The sequence below is a fragment of the Emydura macquarii genome, unplaced genomic scaffold (assembly GCF_026122565.2).
Source record: "Emydura macquarii macquarii isolate MOO-44397 ecotype Brisbane River unplaced genomic scaffold, CSIRO-AGI_Emac_v2 contig_3603, whole genome shotgun sequence".
Taxonomy (NCBI): domain Eukaryota; kingdom Metazoa; phylum Chordata; order Testudines; family Chelidae; genus Emydura; species Emydura macquarii.
The window spans coordinates 634,641-660,351 of NW_027133740.1; the positions used below are offsets into that span (position 1 = coordinate 634,641).

The window sequence follows — 25,711 nt, forward strand, 5'->3', positions numbered from 1 at the left end:
AGCTTGCCTTGCCTACGGTTCTGTCTACACTAGAAACGCTACAGCCGTGCAGCTGTAGTGCAGATGCTATAGCAAGGGAAGGGGTTCTTCTGTCGCTGTTGTACGTCCACCACTCTCACAGGTTGATGGTGGAAGAATTCTTCCCTCGACCTAAGGGGATCTACACCAGGGCTTAGGTCAGCTTAATTACATCCCCACAGGGCATAACATTTTTTCACAGCCCTGAGCAGCCAGCCCTAGCTAATGTCATTCGGGGAGGGGGTGTTCCTAGACCAACAGAAAAACCCCCTTCCATCACCGGAAGCTGTGTCTACACTACCGGGTTATGCTGGCCTCGCTAGGCTGGTCTAGTCTCTGAGTGTAGACCCAGATGGGCCTCTGCGGTGGCTCTGAGCGAGACACATTTAGCACCTGTTAATACTTGGAATAAAATATGAAACTGGCCTCTCCGGTCCTCTTCTCATTGCTCCTATTAACCCAGGTACAAACAATCATTCCCCCTCTGCGCTTTTGTGGTCCTGCTGGGATGAATAACATTAATCCCTCGTTGTCACTGACTGCCGCCTCCTGATGGCGCTCGGGGACCAGAAGGAAGTTGGTAACAATGGGGTGACATTTACATTCAAAGGCTGAGATTCCTTAAAGGAAAGCCTCAACCCCTGCCACTGCAGAATCTGGGCGATCGATCGGGTCCTCTTAGAAAACACGTCCCTCCCTCCCCCAGGGCAGAGCAGGAATCTGTGGTGCAGCGCAGAGGGGACACAGCTAGCCGGCCTGCCCACAGCAGTCATCTTCCTGGACAGAGCAGTCCAGTTTAGAGTCCCGCGGGGGCAGAGGGGAACAAACCTGTCCAGGCCCCCCTGGCGGGGTTAGGCTCTCAGAGGCTGACGTTTCTCTGTGCTCTCTCCGCAGTGGCCGTGGACACGACTTTGAACGTGGAGTGGAACGAGGTGAAGGCCCTGCCTGCCCTTTCGCCCTTGGGGAGCACCAGGACATCCCTAGTCCGCAGGCTGGTTCGGCAGAGCTCAGTGGACAGCCAGGACTCTCTCGAGGTGCCACGCTTATCATCCCTCTAACTGTGGGGAAAGGGGGTGCGCCTTAGGTGATATGAGCTGTGAGTGGGCGTACGGTCTGTGCAGGTACTGGATGCAGTTTTGGGGAAGGAGCAGATGGGGAGGAGGGCCATGTGGGTAGCTTCTCTGCCTTTTCAATTCAGTTTAAAGCCAGCTGCCAATTATCTAGGGGTTCCGGTAAGGCCCTAGCTGCTGGAGTCAGGGGATTAGGTGAGAATCTTCGCTTTAAGTTTTTAGCCCTCCTGGCTGTGGACAAAAGCTGGGAGAGGCTCAGACACTGGGAGGCGAATAAAAGAAGCCCCGCATTTATTGTGTTTGAGAACATCTCACGGTTTTTAAGCTGATCTCAGGATTTTCAGGGACCGGCTCCTGGTTTTTAACAATGCCTTGTGGGTCAAGTAAAACAAAAAGGTTTCTCCTCAACCCCCATTCACACCTAGCACAAAGCCTATCTATCACTTAAGTCTCACTCCAGCCCGACTTACATGACACATAAGCTTTGTGGGATGAAAACGGTCCCTGGGCTTTGGCCAGGGCAGATGCCATCTCTAACATCAGGATATAGACCCCCTCATAAGAACACTTCACCCTTTGCCAGTGCCTTGCAGCTGAAGATCCCAGAGTGCTTTGCAACCAAGAAGGAGCCTCACCTTTCAAGCCCTGGGACACGGGTGACAGTGGTAGGCCTATATTGGAGGAGAGGAAACTGAGGCCCAGAAGGAGGGAGGCCCACATTTTCCATTGCAGCATCCAAAAATCGGTGGCTTGTTTTGCAAAGGTGGATCTAAGCCACTTGCTCAAGGTCACGCCTGGAGCGTGCAGTTTTGCAAACCCAGCCTGCCCTGGCGTGGCTCTGAGATCCCCTGGCAACTCTCGACTGCGTGATGCTTCAGAAATCTTTATTAGCATAACAGGCAAGGCCAGAACCTTGGGCAGAGAGGAGCTGGCTGCTATAAAACTGGGGGACGTTACTGAATTCCAGTCATCTCCCCTGGCCTTTCATTTCAGGGCTGCCCCCATCTCACAGCTGCCTGGTTTAACTTTTTGCCTAAGGCTACTGCATCCCTGCAGCTTACTGCATGCAGCTCCTGTAACCAGGTCCAACCGGACAACTGGCTGCCCCCTTTCATCTTGTCTACACTAGAGCATTTTGCCTTTGGTAGCACCATTGCCGCTCCCAAACGCACCCTGAACTGGTCTCGCTTCAACTTCCAGCCATTGGATTGTGGTGTACCTTTCTCTGCTAGAATGAAGAGCCCATTATTAAATGTTTGGTCCCCACGTAGATACTTATAGACCATAATTAAGTCACCCGTAACCGTCTCTTTGTTCAGCTAAATAGCTCGAGTTAAAAGAACCTCCCTGCTCCTCAAGATTATCCTGTGTACGCATCCATACATTAGCTCTTTTGGCCACAGCGTCACACTGGAACCTTGTGTTCAGCTGATTAGCCATCACAACCCCCACATCTTTTTCAAAGTCCCCCATCCTTACCTACATTCTTTATTCCCAGATCTATAGATCAACATTTAGCCTATGGTTTGCTTGGATCCACTTTAACCAATGATCCAGACTGCTCCAAATCGGAGTCCAATCCCCTTCATCATTTACCACTCCCCCAATTTTTTGTGTCATCTGCCAACTTTATCAGTGATGGTTTTATGTTTTCTTCCAGGTCATTGATAAAAGCGTTAAATAGTGTAGGGCCGAGAACTGATCCCTGTGGGAGCTCACTGGAAATGCACCCACTTGATGATGATTCCCCATTTACAATTACATTTTGAGACCTATCAGTTAGTCATTTTTAAATCCATTTAATGTGTCACATGTTCATTGTGTATCGTTCTAGTTTTTTAATCAAAATGTCATGCCTTAGAGAAGTCTATTAGGTCAACACTATTATTTCGTTTATCAACCAAACTTGTAATCTCGTTAAAAAAATCAAGTTAGTTTGACAGGATCTTGTTTAGCTGAGGTTAGTCCTGCTTTGAGCAGGGGGTTAGACTAGATGACCTCGTGAGGTCCCTTCCAACTCTATGATTCTATGATCTATTTTCCATAAATCCATGTTGATTTGCATTAATTATATTGCCCTCCCTTTAATTCTTTATTAGTCGAGTCCCATAACAGCTGCTTTATTATCTTGTCCAGGGTCGATATCAGGCTGATAATTACTTGGGCTGTCCCATTCACCCTTTTTAAATATCGGCACAATGTTAGCTTTCTTTCAGTCTTCTGGAACTTCCCAGTGCTCCAAGACTTGTTGAAAATCAACATTAATGCTCCAGAAAGCTCCTCAGCCAGCTCTTTTAAAACTCTTGGATGCAAGCTAACTGGACCTGCTGATTTAAAAATGTCTGACTTTAGTAGCTTCCTTTTAACATCTTCCACAGATACAGGAATGGAAAGAGTGTTATCATCACCATATGATGGGACTATATCATCTGTGTTTTCCCCAAATACAGAGCAGAAATATTTATTGAACATTTCTGCCTTTTCTGCATTATTATTGATAATTCTACCATTTCTACCTAGTAATGGTCCAATACCATTGTCCGGATTCTTTTTGTTCCTAATATATATATTTTTTATGACTTACTTCTTATTTCCATAATTCCGCTGGCCTTATATGTCTCCTTGTGTCCCTTTGCTTCCCTTATCAATTTTCTAAAATTCCTAACTTCTATTTATATTCATTACTATCAGCTTCCCCCTTTCTTCCAATTGTTTTCTTCCACATTTGTTTTATAGCTGCCTTCACTTCCCTCTAAATTAGGTCTTTTTTTAACAGCATAGCCTTCTTTCTTAATTGTAACATTGTCATCAAGGTGTTCTTAAACGATTCCCAATTATCATTCACACTTTTCTGATTACATTTTTCCTCCCAGCTGATTTGGCTCATAATTGTTCTCAGCTTTGTGAAATTGGCCCTATTAAAGCACCAAGTATATATTTTACTGGTCTGGATTTTATTCCACTTACAAATGATAAATGTGATCAAGTCATGATCCCTTGTACCTAAGCTACCACTCATTTTTAGGTCTGTGACAAGTTCCTCTTTAGCTGTTCAGACAAAAGTCTAATACAGAGTTCCCCTGTGTTGGCTGCAACACTTTTTGAGTTAAGATATTATCAACTATAATGTTTAGAAATTCCAAGGATGTTTTCATTCTGGTAGCATGAGACCTCCAGCACGTGCCACTCACATCGAAGTCCACTGTGCTCACCCGGCTTTTTATCTTCCACATTATAGACAGGTGTGTAAGGAGGTGCTCACCCTGCTTTCCAGTGTGATTTGATGGTCTGTAGCAGACACCCACTGATATCTTGTGCTTTATCCATTAGGACATCTAAGCATTCCAGACCCTCTTCTTCTGACAGGGAGTAGAAAGGGGAGAGAGAGACACAAACATAGAGCTACTGAGGTGGATGCTGAACTTCACAGCCCAGCCCCTTTGCTTTTGGTTACATCCCTTTTCCCCTCCTCATCCGTCTGGATTGTTGGCGGCTTTGTCCTCTGAGTCCAGGCCAGGCTCGGGGTGATAGAGACGGTAGATAACGTGAATGCCAGCGTAGGCTAGGACTCTTTCCAGAGCCCAGCACTGCGGTGGGTGGGCCCAAGTGGCATTCTCTGCTACCCAGGAGGGCCTGCTCCTGCCAGACTCCCTGCTGAGATCTAAACTTGGGTCCAGCACCGAGATCTGTGCCCAGCAACTGCCTGGCTCAGTCCTGGGGAAAGCAACCCTGACTTCCGTCTGCTGTCTTGGGAGGAGCGGTACCAGCCCTGGCACACCCAGCGGGGACTGCGGGTAAACCAAGTCGACGTCTTTCCCCCTTGCATCCCCCATGATCTTCAGTGGGGTTTGTGGGTGCTCACACCTGGCCCCTATGAGGCAGGGACCTAACTGTGGATTTAGGAGCCCAGTTGTGGGTGCCCAGGTTTGCCAGTGGCGGCCTTGGTCCCTCATGGCCTGTGTGAGAAAATGAACCCCTCTCAAAGCAAGGCAGAGCGTTTCGAAGGGCACCTCTGTGACGACGGCTCTCGGGGTGCCCGAGTGTGTCACCTTGTCACCCCCCGGCCTCCAGGCTGAGGGAGACTTGCTTGTGTTTGTGTTTGAGCTCCCTGACACCTCCAGCCTGGTAGCCACCCAAGCCCCTTCCCTGGGGCAATGCCAGCCCTTCCTCTGCCTTGCAGGCTAACAAGAGGTGCTGTCCACTCCCTGAGCCCCTCTGCAGCGTTCCCTGTAGTGGCCAGCCCCTTGTCCACTGCACACCCCAGAAACAGCAGCTCTGCTGTCCCCCAGTTGGTGCACTGGGCACGCACCAGCTTGTAGGATTCAGCTCAGGATCAGCTCCTTACTGAACAGCCCAGCACTGAGATTCAGTCCTAGTGAAACAAGGAGACGTTTAATGCTGAACATCCCCGGGGCTGTGAGTAAGGGCTACTGGGAATGAAAGGTTACATAGAAAATATAATCACCACGCGCTTTCTAGAGGCTAAACTTCCCAGGCTGGCCTCCGGTCTAAAGACGTTTACCTCCTGCCCCCCGCACAGTCCTCCATAGCTGGTTGTGATCCCGTTTTCCTGACTGTGCCCATGCTGCCTGTTCACTGCCTGACTGCAGGCGGGTGGAGCGACTTCCCTAAAGTAAAGAGGGATCTAAGCAGACAGCAATGTCCCTGCGGCTCGGTCAGCCGCCCCCACTCACTTGGGTAACCAGAGCCCTGCCCTGGGCAGGGGGGGTTTGTGTGCTGAGCGCTCATGGACCTTTGCACCAGGGAAAGGGGAGGCACTGGGGTGAGCCCCGGAGATTCCTGGGGACGCGATTATGACCCGATGCTGAGATCAGGTCCCCGGGGATTTGGAGCATGCTCCTGGGAGCTCGGTTGCCCTGGAGATCTCAGGCATTCCTGGCGCCATCTTTGCCCCCCAGAAACCCCGTGCTTCTCTTGTGGCCCTTCCACAGGGCACGGCTGGCCCCGCCACACCCTCTGCTTTACTGACTGCGCCGCTTAGGGCAGCCCTGGCTCCCGGAGCCCCCTGAGGATGCGGCAGAGCGGACCCAGCTCCGGGCTAGCTGGGGGCCATGTCTTAATGCAGAGAGAGTTCAGTGACCCCCCCAGATGTGCCGGGGGTTGGCACCGTGCTGGGTTGGGATAATAATCAACAGAGCGAGTCCGCAGTGGCTGCAAAGGGCTGCTGGGCCCAAAGCGGCTTCTAGACACTGGCACGAAATTATCCCTCGGCCCATCCCTTGTTTGCCCTCTCATGGCTGCGTCTGAAGCAAGCCTCCATCTTCTGCCTGCCCCACTGCACTCGTTCCCCTCCCCCCCGCCTCCCCAGCCCTTGCACCCCTTTTCCCTACTGTGCACTGGGAAATGCAGCCTGGAATTGTAAGCTGGTGTTTCGGGACAAGAGTGGGAGCTCGTTAGGACAGGGGCTGTCTCTTGAACACACGTGCATGGATTGCCCAGCGCATTGGGCCCCCGACCCGGCCCCCCCTGAGCCCCTCGTGGCTGCACTGATCCCAGCACAGGGCATGGCAGCGGCTAGTCCTGTTGCTGGGGCTGGCAGGTTAGTTGTTCGGCTCGTTGCCCTGCGTCCGGTGCTAGATGTGGTGGGTGCTCTTGGCTCAGTGCCCCCCCACGCGGGCGGTCCCCTGGCTGAGACCCAAGCCTGGCCCCAAGGACTGTGCGGTGGGATGGGGTCTGGATGGTCTAGGAGCAACTTAGCCTTCTCTCCATGAATCCCAGAGCAGCAATAACCACCTGGCCTGTAACAACGCCGGTCACGGCTGGGCGCTCGGCATGGGCCCTGCACCAACGGGCGCAGCATGGATTCCATAGGAGAAAGCCGAGGGAGCCTGTGCGGTGTCCCTGCATTGACAGCTTCGCCTCCTGGTCTCTGAGTCCCTGCCGGCCCGGCCAGGACCCATCTCTTCCCTTGTCGCTGCTGTTTAAAATCTCAGCCCCTAGGCTGGAGCATGGTGAATCCGTCTTGCACCGGAGCCCTGCGTGGCTGTGGTCCGCGTGAAGTCAGTTTTCCCCTGCGAGGTTTGCCATGAGCCAGGCTGGGCCCTGGCTCCCCCACGCCCTGCTGCAGCCCCAGCTCCCTGGTATCTTTTCCTGCTGTGCTGTGCTGCGCTGACGTCAGGGCAAAGCCAGGCCTGTATCCTGGGAGAAATCAGTCCATGGTGACTGGTTGCTATGGAAATACACCTTGTTGCAAGCTCCCAGTCCAGAATCGCTTCCTAGGAAGCCACTGGCTATGAGCCGCTGGGGCTGGGGCTAGGCCTGCTGGCAGGGGGCAGCCAGGTAAGACTTCATGCAGAGGCACCTCTTCCTTTGTGCTTCTCCCAGGCAGGGGTGGGACTGTGGCCAGGGGCCAGACCTGGCAGGACTTGGGTGACAGGAGCTGAACTGGCTCCTACTGTCCCTGGCTGTGGGAAACGCATCCTCACGCTCACACTCAAGTGTGAGCCCAAATCCACCTGCCACCCCAAAGACACGTCAGCGTGCACGCAGCACCCAGCTCCCAGGAGCCTGCTCGGGGGCTGGGCTGTGCCTCGGGGCCGACCCCTGTCCGTCTGCAGAGCCGAGCCACAAGGTCTGCGTCGTGCAGTACTGCCGCCTTAGCAAAGCCTTGGGCCCCAGGTCCAGCAATGGCCAGCCCGGCTTTACAACGTTACCCCTGCATGGCGGCTGCGGGTTCAGGGTGCAAGGGAGGGGGTTTAACTGTGGTGGTCTCCCCAGTGTCTCTGTTCAGAGAGGGGTGCCTCCATTTCCCACCACACTTAAACTGCTCAGGCCTCCCTTGTACATTTGAGACCCGAGCAGGTCCCTGGCCAGGAAAGCACCTCGCCTCTGGAGGAACAGGCCCCGCGGGGTTAGGACGCCCAGCAGCTGTGAGTGGGATTCCAGGCCATGTGCTGCCCCTGTACTTAGGGAGGGGAGCAGGGCCAGGACCCAGTCCCATCCTGTGTCAGGGGTGCTCACTAGCTTGGCGGCTGGAGTTGCTTCTCCTCTCCTCGCCTGCAGAAGGGCAGGCGCTTTCGGCAGGGGTGCAGGGCGCGCACTTCCCTGGTCCCAGCGTGTGGGTAATTGCCAGGGTCTCTGTGGCGCTTTAATGACTAAAACGTTTGGAACCATTATCCATTATCTCGCTTTTATTTTCCCTCCTGTCACTCGCGATTGCTCTCCCGCACGCAGCAGATTTACTTGTCTTAATGGTGTTGATAAAATTATGACAACATGCTGTGCATTATACCCAGCTGCTCCCCCCTGAGATCTCCCAGCTGGCACAAACTACTCGCTTCTCCCTCTCTTTGTTATGTACTTTGCCCAGTACCTGCGGCTCCAGAGAGCTGCTGCCTGCCTGCCACGCTTTCCTAAAGCTCTGTGGGTTTTCAAGGATGTAGCTCCATGCCCAGGCCAGCCCTTGTAATCCTGCCACTGGCAAATCCACTCCAGGGCTTAGCAGGAACCCAAGAAAATATTTATCCAGAATAATGAAATACAGCCTGCAAGGTTACGGGAGCGGCCAGCTCGCCTCGGTTAAACAGCGTAATGCAATCAATGCTCTTCAGCCCCCAGCACGCCTTCCTGCTGGGGAGGAGGAGGCAGGCGTGTGCGGATGTGTATACAATATGTGTGTGTGTGTATCTATATATAGGTAGAGTGGGAGAATGTGTGTGCGTGTGTCTGTGTATATATATAGAGTGAGTGCATATATATATATATACATGCATGTGAAGTAGACGGCTGTGTAACACACACACGTGTAGTGGGATGATATATACACGTATCTACATGCCCCTGGGGCTAAAAACAGATGCGCACCATTGTGGAATTGTCAACAGCAGAGGTGGCCAAGGCCTGGTGGTTATTCCCCAGTGGCCAGTACTTCTCCAGTACTTTGTCTAGCTGACTTGAGCAAAAAGGTTTCCATCATCAGGAGTAAAGGGGCTGACGTTCAGGATGGACACCAGGAAGAACTTCCTGAGTGTGACATCATCATCTGCTGCCTAGGTACTGAGGATCACTTTCCCCTCAGTTGGATTTCCTGGAAAGGGACTCTCTGGTGCTGTTGTTTGCTGCCCAACCCCTCTCCAACTATTTCACAGTCATTTGAGGTTTGCAACACCTCCCCGGTGAGTGTCATTTACAAATGGAATCGACACGCTGTTTGCCCATTCTTGCAAATCATTCATGAAGATGCTGCAACAGAACTTAACACACATTGGTGCAGTGCACACACTATGTATACCACAGCCAACAAAAATGATGTTAAAAGGATGTTGAGGTTGTCAAAAGCCTGTGCAAACTTAATTCAGCCCCCTTGTGTATACGCGTTATGAAACAATCTTTAATTACACGATCACATACATTTTTTCCACAGGACCCCACCTCATTAAATATTGCTTTTTATCCCCTCATTCACTGTTTGATCCCAGGCCTGATTTACCGCACGCCATCCAAAGCTTGCACCAAATACAAACCTATTCATTTCCTCATGCATGTCTCTAAGGTGCTCTCATTGTAATATCTGAGTGCTTCACAAACGCTAATGAATTTATCTTAGCAACACCCCTGTGGTGGGGCCGCTGTGATCCCCATCTTACAGACAGGGAGCAGACGCACGGATTTTAAAGCCAACTGTGTCCACCAGCTTTGGATGCCCAAATTGAGATGCCTAGGGCCCGGTTTTTCAGATTACTTGGCGTTTTTATAACACTTTATACATTCAAAGCTGAGCTCCAGGCAGTTTCAGCTGCAGTTCGGAGCACTCTGCATTTCTGCAAATGAGACCCCAGAGTCTCAAGTCAGGCACGCAGAAAAAGAGGGTCACACAGTGAGTGATTTGTGAAAAGGTTGGATTAAGTGATTTGCCCAGAATTACAAAGGAACTCCATGGCAAAGGCAGGGGCAGAATCCAGTTCTCCAAGATGACATTCAGCTGCCTTAACCAGGAGCCTTCCTTTCTCCTCCTGCAGTTCCCTCTCTCAGTCACTAACCACCTTCCAACTTCTGCAACAAACGAACTAACAGTTCTACAGACGACAGCCTCGTTCACTACACAGCCATGATTTATCCCCAGAACCGGTCCATCCGTGCACTGAGTGAGGGAGGGATCCAGTGGAAAAAATAATATGTGATCATTTAATTAAAGACTGTGTTAAAATAATGGAGTGGCTAATGCAGGGCCCAGTTAATAAAGAACTAAAGAAGGATAATATAATGAATGCCAATCAACATGGGTTGATGGGAAATAGAGCTTATCAAACTAACTTGGGGGATCTACACGGGGAACAAAGATTTAATAATGGGCTTTTCAATCTAGCAGAGAAAAGTACAACATGAGCAATGGCTGTAAGTTGAAGCTAGACAAATTCAGATTTGAAATAAGGTGTACATTTTTTATCGGTGAGAGTAATTTAATCACTGGAACCATTTACCAAGGGTCGTGGTGGATTCTCCATCCCTGGCAATTGTTAAATCACTAGTGGATGTTTTGCTAAAAGATCTGCTCTAGGAATTATTTTGGGGCAGTTCTCTGGCCTGTCTTATACAAGAAGTCGGACTAGGTGATCACAAAGGTTTCTTCTGGCCTTGGAATGTGTGAATCTATAACAAGATCCAATGGCTGGAAGTTGAAGGTAGGCGAATTGCGGCGGGAAATAAGGCACACATTTTTCATAGTGAGAGTAATTGACCACTGGTACAGTTTACCAAGGGACATGGGGGACTTAATTGCTGGCAATTTTAAAACCAGATGTTTTTGTAAAAGACACACACTAATTCAAACAGGAATTAATTCAGGGAAGTCCTATGACCTGTGTTACACAGGATGCCAGCTGGATGATTACAGTGGTCTGTTCTGGCCTTCTGCTCTATGTGTCTATGAATAATGCATACGCACAAGAGGGGGCAGAATTAAGGTTGCACGGGTAACCTTAATTCTGGCATTTCCTAGCTTCTGAGTGCATGCCTTTTCAATCTTATTCTTTGAACTTTTTAAATGAAGTTTTTTAACATTAAAAAAAAACCAAAAAAAAAACAATTAAATCCCACCACTAAACCTGAAAAACCAGAAATTCCATCCTGTGGAAACATACCGACACCAGCTGCACACATCAGCAGGGTTCAGACCTTTAGATCCACAGTACAGACCGTGATGACATGCTCACAGAGTAACTGATAGCAGTAGTAGGCTGTTATCCTCTGACTACTGGAGCGGGGATGAGACACTTTTTGCCGGTGGGTTTTATAGTTATTTTCTGTCAGCAGAGGAATGTAGTGACTCAGGACTCCTGGTTCCATTCCGGAGTTGGTAGGGGAGTGTTCTCCAGTGCTTATAGACTTTCTGATCCATGCCCCCAGCCTCTCCCTTTGCCGTCTGCTCCTATCCAACCCTCCAGTTCCTGCAACTCCCCTCCCTCATCCCCATCTGTTTTTCATCCCGCTGTATCCCAGTGTGCCTGTTTCCTCCTTCTCCATCTCCTCTCTGCCAGCTGGGGGAACACAGAGCACAGAACAGACAACCTCCCTGCTCTTGATTCTGGGGCCTGGCACCACAGCGGTCCCCAGCAGACAGGAGAAGCAATTGCAGGGTCTTGCAGCCCCTGGCTGGAGCACGCTCCGTTGCTCTGTGGGGATGGTGTATGCATGGTCTGGTCATATGAAGGAGCTGTGCGGGGATGGAGGATGCTCAGTGCAGCTAGCCTCTTCAGATAATTTAGTTGCCAAATGCTAACGAGTCTCTACTGAGCATGTGCGAACTGAGATTTTTTCAGAGATATAAAACTTGGTCAAATTTAGGTGGGTTTGCCTGGGAACAGGAAAAAGCACATCTTGGAGGCCAGTGTGATGAATATTAAGTCCCTGCTCCAAAGCACGGGGGTGCTAGAGTTTCCATAGAAAACAGTCGTAAGAATTTTTTTTAGAAAATGCAAAACAACATATTTTTTCCTAACCTTGCTCTTGGAAACAGCTGAATCATTTTAGCGGAACTGTTAACATATATAAAGACATTTGGCCTGAGGTAGGCGCCTGGCATGGAAAATTTCAACCCAAACAGTTTGGCAAGTTATAATCAGCTGAATACAGGGACCTATAATGATAACTGTCAGGCAAACTTAATTATACGTATCACTACCAGCTCCACCTATAATATACAGCGTAGATTCTTAAAGGCAAAATGACATTTCGGCATCTAATTCCCACAGCACGTTAATGAGTCTTGGGCCATTGACGTCTGACTGCCAGTCTATTTGGCCTCCATCACCACTGCAAATATTTGAGCACCTATTGGGTAGGCAATAATCTCTTGCCTACATGGGCAGCACCAGGCTGCACCAAACATTTTGAGAGAGTGGGGGACTGTCTTTCCCTCCAAGCCCCCTCCTGCATTTCCCTCTAGTGCCTTTGACCTTTAACTGATAAAAGAGCAGTGGGGCAGGAGAGAGAGAGAGAGAGAGAAAAAAGGCAGGGTGCAAATGGGATCTCTCTGTCAAGGTGTAGCAAATAGAGGTGCCCAGAGTGCTGGGGCGGGGTCTGACTCACTCTTCCCTTCTGTGTTGAAGGTAAATGTTGAAGACACTGTCGAAATGTTACCCAAGTCCCGGCGAGCACTCACAATCCAGGAGATTGCTGCCCTCGCCCGGTCCTCCCTGCACGGTAATGCCAGGGCCCTGGGGCATGCATCTCGGAAGGGGTGTGCTAGGAGGGCGGAGTGGGTGGTTGTGGGCTTTGGAGTGGAGATGGGGATGTTTCAGGGGGTTTGTGTTGCATGTGGGATGAGCTTATGGGGACAGAGGGTGTCTCATGGGGGGAGTGCCCCAGGGAGTGTCTCATGTAAAGTTGGGTATCACACATGGGGGGGTCCCGTGGGGAGTCCCAGTGGGTGGGTGCCGGGTTTCCATAGCTCCCACTTCTGGAGCCCTGCCCCCTGCAGCCCCTGATGCTGCCCGGTGTGTTCAGGTATCTCGCAGGTGGTGAAAGACCATGTCACCAAGCCCACAGCCATGGCGCAGGGCAGGGTGGCGCACCTCATCGAGTGGAAAGGCTGGTGCAAGCCCATGGACTCCCCAGTGGCTCTGGAGAGCGCCTTCAACTCCTACTCGGACCTGAGCGAAGGGGAGCAGGAGGCCAGATTCGCAGCAGGTGGGAGCGGTGCGCAGGGCGAGGGGAGCGGTGCGTGGGGTGCGGGGAGCGGTGCATGGAGAGCGGTGCATCGGGAGCGGTGCACGGGGTTTGGGGAGCGGTGCATGGGGAGCAGTGCATGGGGTGTGGGGAGCGGTGCGCGAGGTGTGGGGAGTGGTGTGCGCAGCACGGGGTGTGGGGACCGGGGCGTGGGCCAATCCCCTGGACCGTGAGTGGGGCAGGGGGACCCCACAGGTCCTGCCTGCCGGGGGTCCGTGCCCTCTGCATGGGGGCACCTGGACCTCAAGAGGCTCCTGTGAGGGGACGAGGGTGGAGGTTCTCCACCCTGTGAGAGGAATGGCAGGAGGATGCTTGCCAGGCACGTCACAGAAATGGGGCCCTGCCCCACAAAGCCCCTGAGGTGCATCCCACAGAGAGGCCCAGCGTTAGAGAAATGGGGGGAAGGAAAAACGAGGATTAAGCTCCCACGCTAGGTTGGGGCTGAGATGGGAGTTAACAACCCCCCCATGTTGGGTGAGTGGGGGTGGGGGGCCTGGTTCTGAAACACCCCCTGGGTGGTCCCCTCCCCCTGCAGAGTCTGGAGGTGGTGGGGCTGAGCCCCGAACAGCGCCCCCTATTGCCCCGGCTGAGCACAGCTTACTCCCCAGCTGTCTGCTAGCCAGGGGCACGGCCCTTCCCGCGGGATCCGCCCTCATGGGTGTTCGGGGCTGTTCTCTAGCTGGTGGCGATTCCCCGTGGCTCATCCCTGCTGCTCAGACCTGGCTCCCGGTTGGCCAGGGAGCAGGGGACTGTAGGACGGCGCTGTCGTGTAGGGTCCCCCCCTCTGCCCGCAGTGGGGGCTCGTCCTGACGCAACAGCGGGAGCTGTAGGAATGGCCGCGGAAGCCCGGGCCACAGCAGGGCAACAGGGAGAGCGGGTCCCCCCACCCCGCCAGGATCTGCAGGCAGCCCGGACGATAGCCGAGGCTCTGCGCTGACCCCCAGTGCCCCTGCGGGCTTTGTTCACGGACTCTCTGCCCAGCACAGCACTGTTTGCACAGGGGTCTGTGTCGCCACGGCCTGGTGGGGATCCGGCCGCCCCAGGGAGGGAGCTGAGGAAGGGCCTGTGTGTCCTAGTGCCACGGGGGCCTGCCTCGCTGGGCCTGCTGATCGCTCTGCGCTCCAATAGGTGGGCCCTTCTCAGCTGGCAGCTCCCGACGGGCCCCGTCCTTGGAGATCCCTGCAGCACCAGGCTGGGAGCTGAGCCACCGAGCGTTGGGAAGGAGGGAGCCGAGCCAGAGAGGGAATCCTTACCCTGCCCCGCCCCAAGGCAGCAGGCACCCGTCCCAGCCGTGTCCCCGTCCCACCCGTCCCAGCTGTGCTTTCACACACGCTGACCTCCACGCCTCCCAACTGCGCAGCGTCGCCCTGACCGCTGCCCCGGGCCGGCTGAGTGGAGCCCTGGCATGTGACTGTCACCGAGGGATTCAGCCAGCCTCAAGGGCTGCAGAACTCACTGGGAGAAAGAGGGGACGAGACGGGGGAGGAAGGGGGGGACACAAGGACATGCATGGTGCCAGACCTGATCAGCTCATCATCCAGCGCGGTCTGACAGCCTGCCCTTGGCAGCGGGTAAGTCAGTGCCGGGAACTTCGCAGGCAGACGAAGCCCATCTCTGTGGTTATTCACCTGGCTGGTAGAACATGGGTGTGCAATGCTGTATGGGGGCGTGCCGGTCTGTGCATGGGGGCGTGTATCCTTTGCATTTATTAAAAGGGCCCCATCCTGGAGCTCTGCCATGACTGAAATCTACCAGTCCACGGATTCTCAACCAGGGAGTCACCAGGGACGACACATTCCTTCCCAACCTCCATCATCACTTTCCCTGCCTGGGCCATGGCATTTGCTCACCCGCCCAGTTATTCTGTTTAGAGAAATGTTACCCAGGGGCTCATCAAATGATCTGGTCTTTTTAGAAGTCCAGGCACAGAGTTCGTCTGCCTGGAGGAGCTCTGCTGCCAGCGCCGACAAACAGATTAGACGGTGCTGGAGCTGAACTCCCGTTAATCAGAGCCGTGTTCAGAGCTGCGAGGCCATTCCTTGCCTGTGCCGCTGTAAATCACCCCCTGCTCCGTCCCCACCCACGCCGCCTGGGCCGTTGCAGGGTGCATGCCTCAGAGCTGGACGGGGCCCAGCCAGCCTCCTCCCATCCCTTCCTCCAGAGCGCCCTCCGCTGACCACACTTCCTTCCCTCATCGCCCCCCAGCACCTCCCCTGTGGGTCTCTCTGTGATCTTCAGCCCTGCAGCCCCTGGGCCAGTGGTCAGACCAGATAGGCAGGCGGCCCCGCCCTGCTCCATCAGTGCTGAGCGCAGTGAGACACAGGGCAGGGGGAACAGGGGCTGAGGAATCAGCTGCTGGCTGTGGGGAGGAAGCAGCAGTTCCAGCAGCACCCCAGGGATGGCGGCCAGAGAAGCCAGGGCCAATACCCCGCATGGGACCGATGAAGGGTGGATTTTAACAGGCTCCTCGCTGCTGGGCCGGCTGCATTGCAAAGAACAACAGGCAGGGCTGGACTGGGGGTGAGGGGGACCCTAAGCTGAGGAGAAAGAGAAGAGCTGAAGGACGTGCCATAAGTAACCAAAACGAGCCCCAAATCTTGCCCAGAGCAGCGGGAGCTGAGCCAAGCCCCTCGCTGGGGCAGCGGCACATTCCTACAGCTGGGCCCGGCCGGCCCCTGGGTTCACACAGGAACAGGGGAGTGGGGGGGCTGAAAACTGGTCGTCATTTCACCCCGTGCTTCCTGAGTCCCTCTCGCTGCCCCTCCTGCCCTGGGCACCCCTGGTGCAGCAGCAGCTTCCAGGCTGGGGCTCCTGTCGGAGGGGAGGGGCACGGGGCTGCCGGAGGGGGCAGGGAGTCACCGTAGGGTCTGTGCAGGGGGGTTGCACGGGTGCGTTCATAGCTGCTTGGCTTTTGCCTGTCTCTGAAGTATCAGGGACTGGCTGCTGTGTGCGGCTTCACCCAGAGCCTGCTTCTGTGGCTCCCCTGCCCCTGAGCCGGGTCTGGCCCAGCATCCAAGACCTGCTCCCACAGCCTCCCCCCGCCCCTGCCAGCCACACCACTGAGCCCAGGTCTTTCTCCTGGCAATGGCCAGGGCTCTGCCGCGGGGCCACTGAGCCAGGCCAGCCCTCCAGCTGCATCCCCTGGGCGGCGGCAGAACTGGGCGCCTGGCAGGAGCGGCAGCGTTACGGCTGATTCCCGGCAGGGAGCTGCCCCCTCCCTGGCATCTGGGGGAAGGTGACGCACGGAGGCAGCTGCAGCCCTGAATTAACCGCACAAGCTGCTCTTAACAACAGGGTTTGTTGTTCGCTGACAAGCAAAATTAAAAAGCGAGGGCCTGATCCTGCGTGGCGCTGAGCCCCCAGTGACGCTGACGGGCCTGGGCCTGCAAGGCGCTGAGCCCTACCCCAGCCCCCACGGATCCCCATGGGCCCGATCCGGCACAGGGATGCCAGCCGGCACAGTCACCCTGTGCAGGGCCGTGCCGGTTCGGCGCCCATTGGTCCTCCTGGGCCCAGCCGCCCCCATGTGGCAGGCCCCAGATGAGAGCAGAGGGGTGCTCGTGTCTTGCTCCCGGACCACTGGGGTCCCTGTCCAGCTGTCCCATCAGGGGACAAGTATGGGTGGGCTCCCTAGCCTGCCTGGGTGCGAGGCTTCTCCCGGCAGCCGGGAACGTGTGCACTCGGCCCCGGGCACGCCAGAGCCGTCCCTTAGCACAGAGCTGGACTGAGCGCCACACCAATGGGACCAGCACCTGCACGAGTCTCAGGGGACAGCGCAGGGCATGCCACTGATGGGGGATCCTCCCCACACTCACTCCGGGCTGTGCTGGTGACGGGGCTCCCTGGGACTGATGAGCCAGTGGACAGGCGGCCAGCCCGTGCTGTTGCAAGGTGGCCATGGCACGTGGCACTCAGCCGTGGTTCCCCCCATGCAGCAGGGCCCACCCCGAGGGGTCCTCTTGCCCCGCAGCCTGTGCCGGGACACGCAGCGTCACTCTGCACCTGCTGGTGGCCCCCCCCGGCGCCCCTTCCTGAGAGCTCACGGGCCTCCCTCCTCCCTCCGCAGGTGTGGCCGAGCAGTTTGCCATCGCTGAAGCCAAACTGAAGGCCTGGTCGTCCGTGGACGGGGAAGACTCCAACGACGAATCCTACGACGAGGACTTTGGGACAAACGCCAACAGCACCCAGCCAGCTGGTGAGCAAGCAGGGGGCGTTGTCCACAGCGAGGGGGACCCAGGGGCCCTCACCCCCAGGCCCTGGGGGGCAGGAGACCCCAGCCACGTCAGGCAATGGGGCAGGGGCTCCCTACCTATGTGAGGGCCCACCTCCATGCCCCCCAGAAGAAAAGCTGGGTGGGCAGGCAACGTGAGGGGGTAGGAGTGGCTCTGTGTAGGTTAGTGCCAGACACGGTGAGGCGCCAGCCCCTGCTTAGTAGGTAACTAAGTATAACTATCCCCTCTATAGCGATGGGGAAACTGAGGCAGGGAGACGGCGCAACTTGCCCAAGGTCAAGAGTCAGTGGCAGAATCAGGGAGAGCTCCCCACAACTCTCAGCTCCTGGGCCTGCCCTCAGACCCCAACACCCTCTTCATACACACAGAACAACCCAGTTCTTTTGGGGTCCGGCGCCTCCCCCGTGTTTGCTGGGTCTGCCATAGCCAGAGCGTAATGCATCATTCCTAGGGCGGGCGCACTGCACCGCTGGGTGGTCAGGGCTCCAGGCCCTTCCCAGGAGCAGGTGCCAGCCCTTTAGTTCAGCGTGCTCGGTGCTGTACAGGAGAGCAGAGGACATGGCTCCAAACTGTGGAGGACCTCGCGTGGTGTGGGCCCCGGGTTATAATCCCCCTTCTCGTGGCGTTGCAGAGGGGGGTGTTTAGGAAGAGGAAGCTGATCAAAGGGGCGGAAGCGGGGCTAACTGGGATGGGTGGGCATTTGGCACACGGGAGCCGGGAGAAAAGCCTGCAGGCAACGGGGTATGGAGCCGAGCCGCGGGGCTGGGTGGGGCAGGCCTTGCTTGCCTTATGGACAACTGCTGTGTGTTGGGCAGGGGGCTCCTTGAACTGGCCAAGCCATGCCCGGGTCCCCCCCCCTCCGAGTGGTGAGAGTCACTGAGAGCCCCGGCGTGAATAGTGCCAGGGTGACACGTCCCCTACCAGGGCACTGCCCACTCTCCTTGCTCTGCCAGGGCCCGGAGACTTTCCCCACAGGATCATTTTTGTCTCACCTGCCCATTTTGCTGGCTCACCGCTCCCCCCTTTTCCAGGTCATTCATCTGACCCTGCTCCTGGGACAGAGCCATTGTAAACCTCGGGCCAGGCTGCAGGGTGGGCATTTGTTCCTCTTTGCTGTCTGCCCCGCTGTCGGCATGTCCCTGGCACAGCACCTCACCTTGCGCCCTGCCACTGAGATTCCTTAACAGCATCTTGTAAGCCTACAGGGCCAGCACCTGCACACGTCTCAGGGGGCAGCGCAGGGCGCGCCAGGGCTGCCCCCTTGCCAAGGCTCTGTGGGGGGCCAGCCTCTCAGGCCGGGGAGCCCCACGGCTCAAGAACATAAGGCTCTTCGTGGCTTGCTGCACCACTGATGCTCACTAGGCCCCGACCCCGGCCCCTAGGGAAGCCTGCTGTGACTTGGACGGGGGGAATGTGCTCAGGGCAGGAAGACGGGGAAATGAGCCGGGCAACCCTCTGCTGGCATAGCCCAGGGAACGGTCCGCGAGGCCCGGCTCACCCGTTACAATCCCCTCGCTGCCGCTAGCTCTCCCGAGAGTCACGTGCAGAACTGCAATGGGGATGGGCAAAGGCGGCCCCATTTGGGCACCCCTCGCTCTGCCGCCTGTCTCCTACCGGTGCCTGGCTGCCCTGTCAGCTCCGGGCCTGGCACGCTGTGCTGGGCGGGGGGTGGCGCGGTCTGACGAGGCCCTTCCGCCCTGGCAGACAAAGACAAACGAGAGGCTGCTGCATGTGTCCTCTCCAGGCGTGTAATCCGCGTCCTTCTGTGCAAACAAAGGTGCTTTCTCCCAGTAATTAGATGCCCACTAATCGTGGGCAATTTGCATATCAAAGGCAGTCAGCAATAATCTGCCCATACGCCATCTAACGAAGGGGCTAATTGTTCTCCTGTAATCAGCAGGAAAGAGGAAGTGCTGGCGTGTAGGAGCCTGGCCCTGCCTGGGTTTGTGGGCATGGCATGGGGCGCTGTGGGCATCCATCCTGGAGCGCCAGCCCTCAGCCCCGCTCAGAAACGTGTCCCCTGCCCCGGGAGTGCTGCCGTGCCGCCTTCCTGGCTGGGACCCCTTCTGGGGGGGCTCGGGCTCGGGGCCTCGGCAGAGGAGGGGGCGACTCCTTGATTCCTGCTGCATCCCTGATGTCCCAACTCGGTGCACAATTCACGTCTTAGAATCGCACGTTGAGGAGGAATTTTTGCAAAGTCCCTGGTTGGATTTTCAGGAGCAGTGTGGGCGAGAGGGTCCCCACCTGCATTGCTGGGGAGCGGGCCCAGAGGCCCTCTCTTCCCAGCTCTGCCAGCGCCCTTCAGTCCTGCCCCACAGAGCCCCTGGGCTCTCCCCACACAGCTCTGCCAGCGCCCCTCAGTCCCGCCCCACAGAGCTCCAGTGTTTGAGCCTTGGGCTCCCCCCACAGCTTCGCAGATGCCGTTCAGTCCTGCTGCGGCGCCCCCGGTAGGCCAGCCTGGGTGGCTAGCTAATACAGGCAGCCAGTCCGCCTGGTCCCCAAGTTACACCGAACTCCCCCCGTGTGGCTCCCAGCACAACCTCAGCAGGCAGGGCACAGGCTGGGGGCTGCACGGGCCTCCTAGGGTGGGCGACGTTTCCCCCTCGGAGGAGGGGGTGGCAGAGGTGACCGTTCAGATCAGAGACTCCCCTGGCACATGGGCCCCCTTCCCTGGCGGGCTCTGTGCCCGTTCCGGGCTGCAGGCCCAGAACTCGTCTGGATCGCGGAGTGCGTGGGTGGAAATCAAAACTGCAGCTTCGCTTCCTTCCCCGCTGCCCCAGCCTGGGAGTGCTGCGGTGGGAGTGACCTGGCGCACAGCCCCCCGGCGGCACGTGTCAGCCCCAGTGCTGAGAATAACCCCCCTTCGCTGACGTTCCTTGCCAGCTGAGACAAGCCTGGCCCATGACAGCCTCATGTCCCCCCCCGTCCACCCCGCTGTGCCTAGGCTGCATGGCACACGCAGCGCTGCGCTGGGTGTGTGTGTGGGGGGGTGTCAATCTGCAGGGCCTCTTTCCATGTGCGGCGAAATGCCCCTCCACTCGGAGCTTGTGGGGTCTGACTTTTAGCAGGGCACTGCTGAGAACCCGACCCTTAGTCCTTGCAGGTGAGCAGGGCTCTGGCGAGGGTCAGAGTGTGCCCAGGGGCGCAGCGTTCACTGGGGCTGAATGGCCTAATCCAGAGGGCTTAGGGCCCAGCCACCCCTCCAGCCCATGGGTCGCTGAGATGCGTTTGTTTCTGTCGCCTTTCCCTGAGTCGCGTCTTTCTACAAGCTGCTGCCCGGGGGCTGGTCCTGTGCGTGGGGGAGCCATGTTATTCTAGCCATTGCGGGATCACCAAAGGCCGGGCCTCGCTCGGGGGGGGGAGCAGCCCTGGCGTGGGTGCAGCCATAATGCTGTCCCTTCCTGGCTTCCCTTCCCACCCTTAACCCAGCGTGGCACGCTGCCTGGCTGGATGCAAAATCTGCTACCCGGCACTCACCGACACCCAGGATGTCCTTTTCTGCCGCTCCGTCAGCACACCAGCTGTCCGGCCGGCCGGGGCGGCTGCTGATTGCCCCGGGTGCGTGACGAGCTGATCACGTCCTGGCAGCAGCTGCCCGGCTCCCTCCCTCACCCGCCACACGGTGGTGGCAGCTGGCACTGCCTCTCAGCTCTCTGCAACGGGGGCTGCAGGCTGAGCGAGGCAGCCAGCCTGGGGCAGGGGAGGGCATCACTAAGGGCAAAGAGTCTGCATGGGCCAGAAAGATCCTTCCTGGGGGGAAAGGGGAGAGAGGGCAGGGAAAGCAGCCAAGGCAGGGGTAAGGGACCAACAGACAGAAGGAGCCTTTCATCCACTTCAGTCCAGAAGCGAGGATTCTTCCCTCGGCCGCATGCCTGAGCTCTGGCACGGCCTAGCCGGCTGCCAAGCCACTCCCCAGGGCCCCCGGCACTCTGGCAGGGGAGGGAGGCCGGGCCGGGCAGGGGGAAGCCAGCCACGCCGCTAAAGCCAGTTCCTCCCGGTTGTGTGTTGCAGACGCCGCAGGCCAGCTGCCGCCCGGCTCCTTCCTGAAGGATTTCCTCCACAGCCGCCTGTGCCAGCTGAGCGTCCGGCAGGGCTCCTGCGAACCCGAGAGCGACTCCTCCCAGACCATCTCCCCGGAGACCTTGTGCTCCAGTCTGTGCAGCCTGGAGGACAGCCTGCTGCTCAAAGAGCTGGGCTCGCCGGCCGAGCTGGCCGCCAAGCTGCTGGGCTCCATGGCCGGAGGGGAGGAGCTGCTCCTGCCCAAGCTGCCCTCTCAGACTGGAGAAAGTGCCTTCCGGAGCCTGGGCCAGCTGGGGTGCCAGGACTCCATGTACTCCATGTCCTGCACGGAGTCTTGCCTCTCGCCCTCCGAGGACGACGGCGGGCCCTGCAAGGACTGCCACACGGCGTGCGAGCTGCACGGGGACAGCTGCGGGGCCGGGGTCAGGAGGAAAGTCTCTGACGTGGCCTCTTCAGGGGTGGTGTCGCTCGATGAGGAGGAGGAGGCGGAGGCTGAAGAGCAGTGAACTGGTCTTGGTCTGTGGCATGCTTCACCTGCCATCTCTGTCCCACTCTGTGACACTCCCCCCTCTGGGCCCCGTTCCCAGAACCATCCGTTCTTCGTGAGGGCGAGTCCTGTCTGGGGACGGCACGAGCCTGTGCCAGGCAGGGGGCGGACGGTGGGAGGAAAATCCAGCACCCCTTGCCGGAGGCGACGATGGCGACCATTGAAGCCAAGGCTTCCGGGCCCGGCCGCCAGATGGATTTGCCAGCTTGCTGCGTCTCTCTCTCGTCCCTCGTCTGTTTTTTTGCATGAGAGTGTTTTGGGGATAACCACAAACCTGCCGCGGAGCCGACTGGACCCCACGCCACCCGGGGCGGTTCTGAGCATGCTCTGCACTCCGCCTCCGATCCCCCGGGGAGGTGCCTTCCGCTGTCCGGGTGGCATGGCTAGTGTTGTTAAAGCAACACGTCTATGTTCCTAGCAAAGATCAAACCACATGCCCCCCGACCCTCCCCCCAAACCCCGGCTCAGAGCCGGCGCCGATGCGGACTGTGCTGCTCTGTACCCGACTCGGTGGGCCTTTTTTCCAACCCTTTGGCACAAACTCGCTCTTTGCTTTTATCGTACTGAGTTTTCTACCAGGCACCGACTTGAGGAGATGGCCAAGGACAGAGCAGGTTTGTTGGGGAGGGACGAACACGGCCCCTCGTCTCCTGGACAGGAGCTGCCGTCTCTGCTGAGACTGGGGTGGGAAAGGTGGCAGGGCCTGGGTCGGTGGCAGAGCCAGAGCAGAGCTTTTTCTATAGTTTTGTATGTGTGTCTCTGTGTGGCCCTGGCCGGGAACGTTGGGGGATGCTCCAGGGTGACACGGCGCAGGGACTGGTACTCCCCCAACCTGGGCAAGTCAGCATTCATTTAACCTGGTGGACATTGGCTTACAGTAGTGTGACCAGACAGCAAGTGTGAGACATCAGGACAGGGAGTGGGGGGTTATAGGCGCCCATGTAAGACAAAGCCCAGAATATCAGGACTGTCCCTATAAAATCAGGACATCTGGTCACCCTAACTTAAGGGTTCCACATCTTTATCCCCGCCGTAGAGCCCTCCGGGGCTGGGGTGCTGTGGGGCTGGGCAGTGGGGAGTGGGCATGTTTTCCTTGCTGGAGTAAATCTAAATGGTCCCAGGGATGCTTTCTGCACACACAGACACGGGCATGCACATGCACTCCCACACGTGTGCACACAAACGTGCACACACAGACCCCCTCGTGTGCATGCACGTGCACCCTCCCTCCCACTATTCACGGCATGCCATTGAGTGTGCACAGCATTTTACAACCCCCCCGGGAACACCTTTCCTGCCCTGGAGAGCTGATCTCCTGCTCCAAGCCCCGTGAAGGTCGGGCTGAGGTGAGATCTGGACCTGCCCCTGTGATCTGAGCTGGGGGCTGGATCCAAAGGGGGCTGTTTTTCAGGTTCGAGCTCTGAGATGCGGTTGAAATCTCATGGGATTTCATGCAAAGCCTCACTCCCAATTTGGGATCAAACCTAACCCCGAACGCCCACCACAAACCCAGCGCCTGCCCTTTGGCTCAGCTCTGCGCAGCTCCGGCGCGCAGGTGCGGAAATGGGCGCACACGTGTACACAACGCCAGGCGCCTCCACTAGGGGGAAACAAAACCCAGCTCCCTGCTGTGGCGGGTGCGCTATGTCCCTCCCACAAGCTGAGGCGGGTGCTCCGGCCCCTCCTCTCCTGCAGATCCGGCTGGGGGTCTGCCCTTGCTTTCCTAGGGAAGCCAGGTTTTCGCTGTAGGGTTTGGGAATGCAGACCCAGTGGAAATCCAGCTGCACTGAGGGGCTGGGCCTGGAGGGGATCTCTGCAGCGGGAGTGGCGGCCCCATAGCATTAGCTGCCCCACGTCAGAGTGTAGCTCCAACAAGCCACCAGGCACCACCAGCCCCTGGTGTTTCGGGGGGTTGGGCTAGTGCTGGGTGGGCCAAGCCCTGTCCTTTGCCCACCCCCACTCCGTGGCCTGTTTCCACACAATGGCCTGTTCCCCCCCCTCCCCCCCTCCCCAAAAATGGCCTGGCGTTCCCTGCACACCCACACACAGTAGCCCGTTCCCTCCCTCTCCACACACACTGGCCTGTCCATCCCCCCCTCCCACACGCCCACACACACACACACACACACACACAGTGCCTCCCCCCTGCCCCCTAACAATGGCCTGTTGCACCCTGGCCGGGGCTAGTGGCTGATGTGGTTTAACGCTGTGAGTCATTAAAGCAATGGATGTGCCCTGACTGTGTCCGCCTGGCGCCCGGGGAACCCTCTCCTCCCCCCCACTGCGTGCACGCTCCCTGCTTGCCCCACACGGGGCCAACGCCCGTTTCCCCCGCCCAGCAGCCCTTTGTGGGACCTGGGCGCGGGGCGTCCCTCGGCAACGCTGGAAGCGCTGCAGGCTCCTCCATGGCATTGCCCAGCCCGGCTGCCTGCTCAGCCGGCACCACGCCCAGCGCTGCCAGGGCTCCCTGTGCCGCCCCTCCAGCTCCGAGGAGCTCCCAGCAGGCCCTGCCACCTCCTGCTTCACTGGAATTCAACCCGGAACTCAAGTGCCTAAACTAGGGCTCAGGCCTGGCCAGTGGCGCTGACCCCTGCGTAAGGGAAGGTGGCACCTGACCCCCCCCCGGGGCTCGGCCCAGTCCCCAAAGCGGCACTCGAGCACCCAGCCTGAGCCTGCACCCTTGGCAGAGATTTCATCTGCCTCGGAGACGCCTGCCGGACGCTGAGTAGCACTGGGCACTGCCCCCGTCTCTGCCCAATGTGGGGTCCGGTGTGGGGGGGTCACGGTCCCCCTGCAGAGCACCAGAGCGGCTGGGGTGGGGGGGATGTGGGAGGGTCAGTGACTGAGTGTTTCCCACTGCCATGGGGCAAAGCCAACGTAGCAGCATCCCAGCGCTGTGCTGGGAAGCGACATACCCCAGGGCGGCAGGCAGTGCTGCCGTCCCTCTAGGCCGGGGCCTGAGACGGAAACGTGCCCCCAGCTAGAGAGCTGCTGCCGCTCCCCTCGGGCAACAGAGACTGTCCAGCTGGGTGACGTGGGGCTACGCTGTGTGGAGCAGGCCCAGGGATTGCTCACGACCCCGGGGCAGGACCTGAGGGCTCGAGGCCGGTGTCCCAGCATGGCTGGCACAGGCTGCGCGCATGCGGTGACCTTGTAGCAGACAGCAAGGGGACGTGGACTCAGGTGGTGTCTGGTGGGGTGTTACTGTAGGGGCGCATGAGTGCTGGGCTGTGCATGCTGCTGTATTATTATAGGGTTGCCTGAGAGCCCTGGACCATGCATGCTGCTTTGTCGTGGGAGGGGGGGGGCACTTGCAAGCAGTGGGCTGTGCATGCTGTTTCGTTATTGTAGGGTTGCTTGCAGAAAGCCTGTGTCAAAGCCCTTTGACGTGGCTGGAAAGCCTCCCCTGACTTCCCCCAGGGTGTGGATCGGGCCCAGAGGCGGGCAGGAGCTCAGCTGGGAGCCCCAGCCACGTACCCGCATCCATGATGGGCTGGGCCGAGCTGAGAGCTTCTCCCCAAGCGTCCCTGGCCGTGGCGACTTCTGCCTGACCCAGCCCGAGTGGGCCACTGTGGTGGGCTCAGGCTGCTCGATCTCAGTGCTCAGGGTGTGGGGGGAGCTGGCTCGCCTTGCTGGGC

The 25,711-nt window shown here is 57.4% G+C and overlaps 1 protein-coding gene across 1 annotated transcript; it reads left to right on the top strand.

Moving 5' to 3' along the window:
• Positions 1 to 920: 920 nt before the first annotated feature.
• Positions 921 to 24,076, top strand: FAM131A (family with sequence similarity 131 member A). Its single transcript, XM_067536569.1, has 5 exons — positions 921 to 1,052; positions 12,656 to 12,749; positions 13,053 to 13,235; positions 17,341 to 17,469; positions 21,518 to 24,076. Exons 2-5 carry the CDS (start codon positions 12,680 to 12,682, stop codon positions 22,030 to 22,032), a joined length of 897 nt encoding a protein of 298 aa, XP_067392670.1. The 5' UTR covers positions 921 to 1,052; positions 12,656 to 12,679; the 3' UTR covers positions 22,033 to 24,076.
• Positions 24,077 to 25,711: the final 1,635 nt, after the last annotated feature.

What these genes read in the sequence shown, in the direction of transcription:
- FAM131A (XM_067536569.1), top strand. Translation starts at nt 12,680, where the DNA reads ATGTTACCCAAGTCCCGGCGAGCACTCACAATCCAGGAGATTGCTGCC. An exon ending in CGCCCGGTCCTCCCTGCACG is followed by an intron (nt 12,750 to 13,052) that starts GTAATGCCAGGG and finishes CGGTGTGTTCAG; the next exon opens with GTATCTCGCAGGTGGTGAAA. An exon ending in GGAGGCCAGATTCGCAGCAG is followed by an intron (nt 13,236 to 17,340) that starts GTGGGAGCGGTG and finishes CTCCCTCCGCAG; the next exon opens with GTGTGGCCGAGCAGTTTGCC.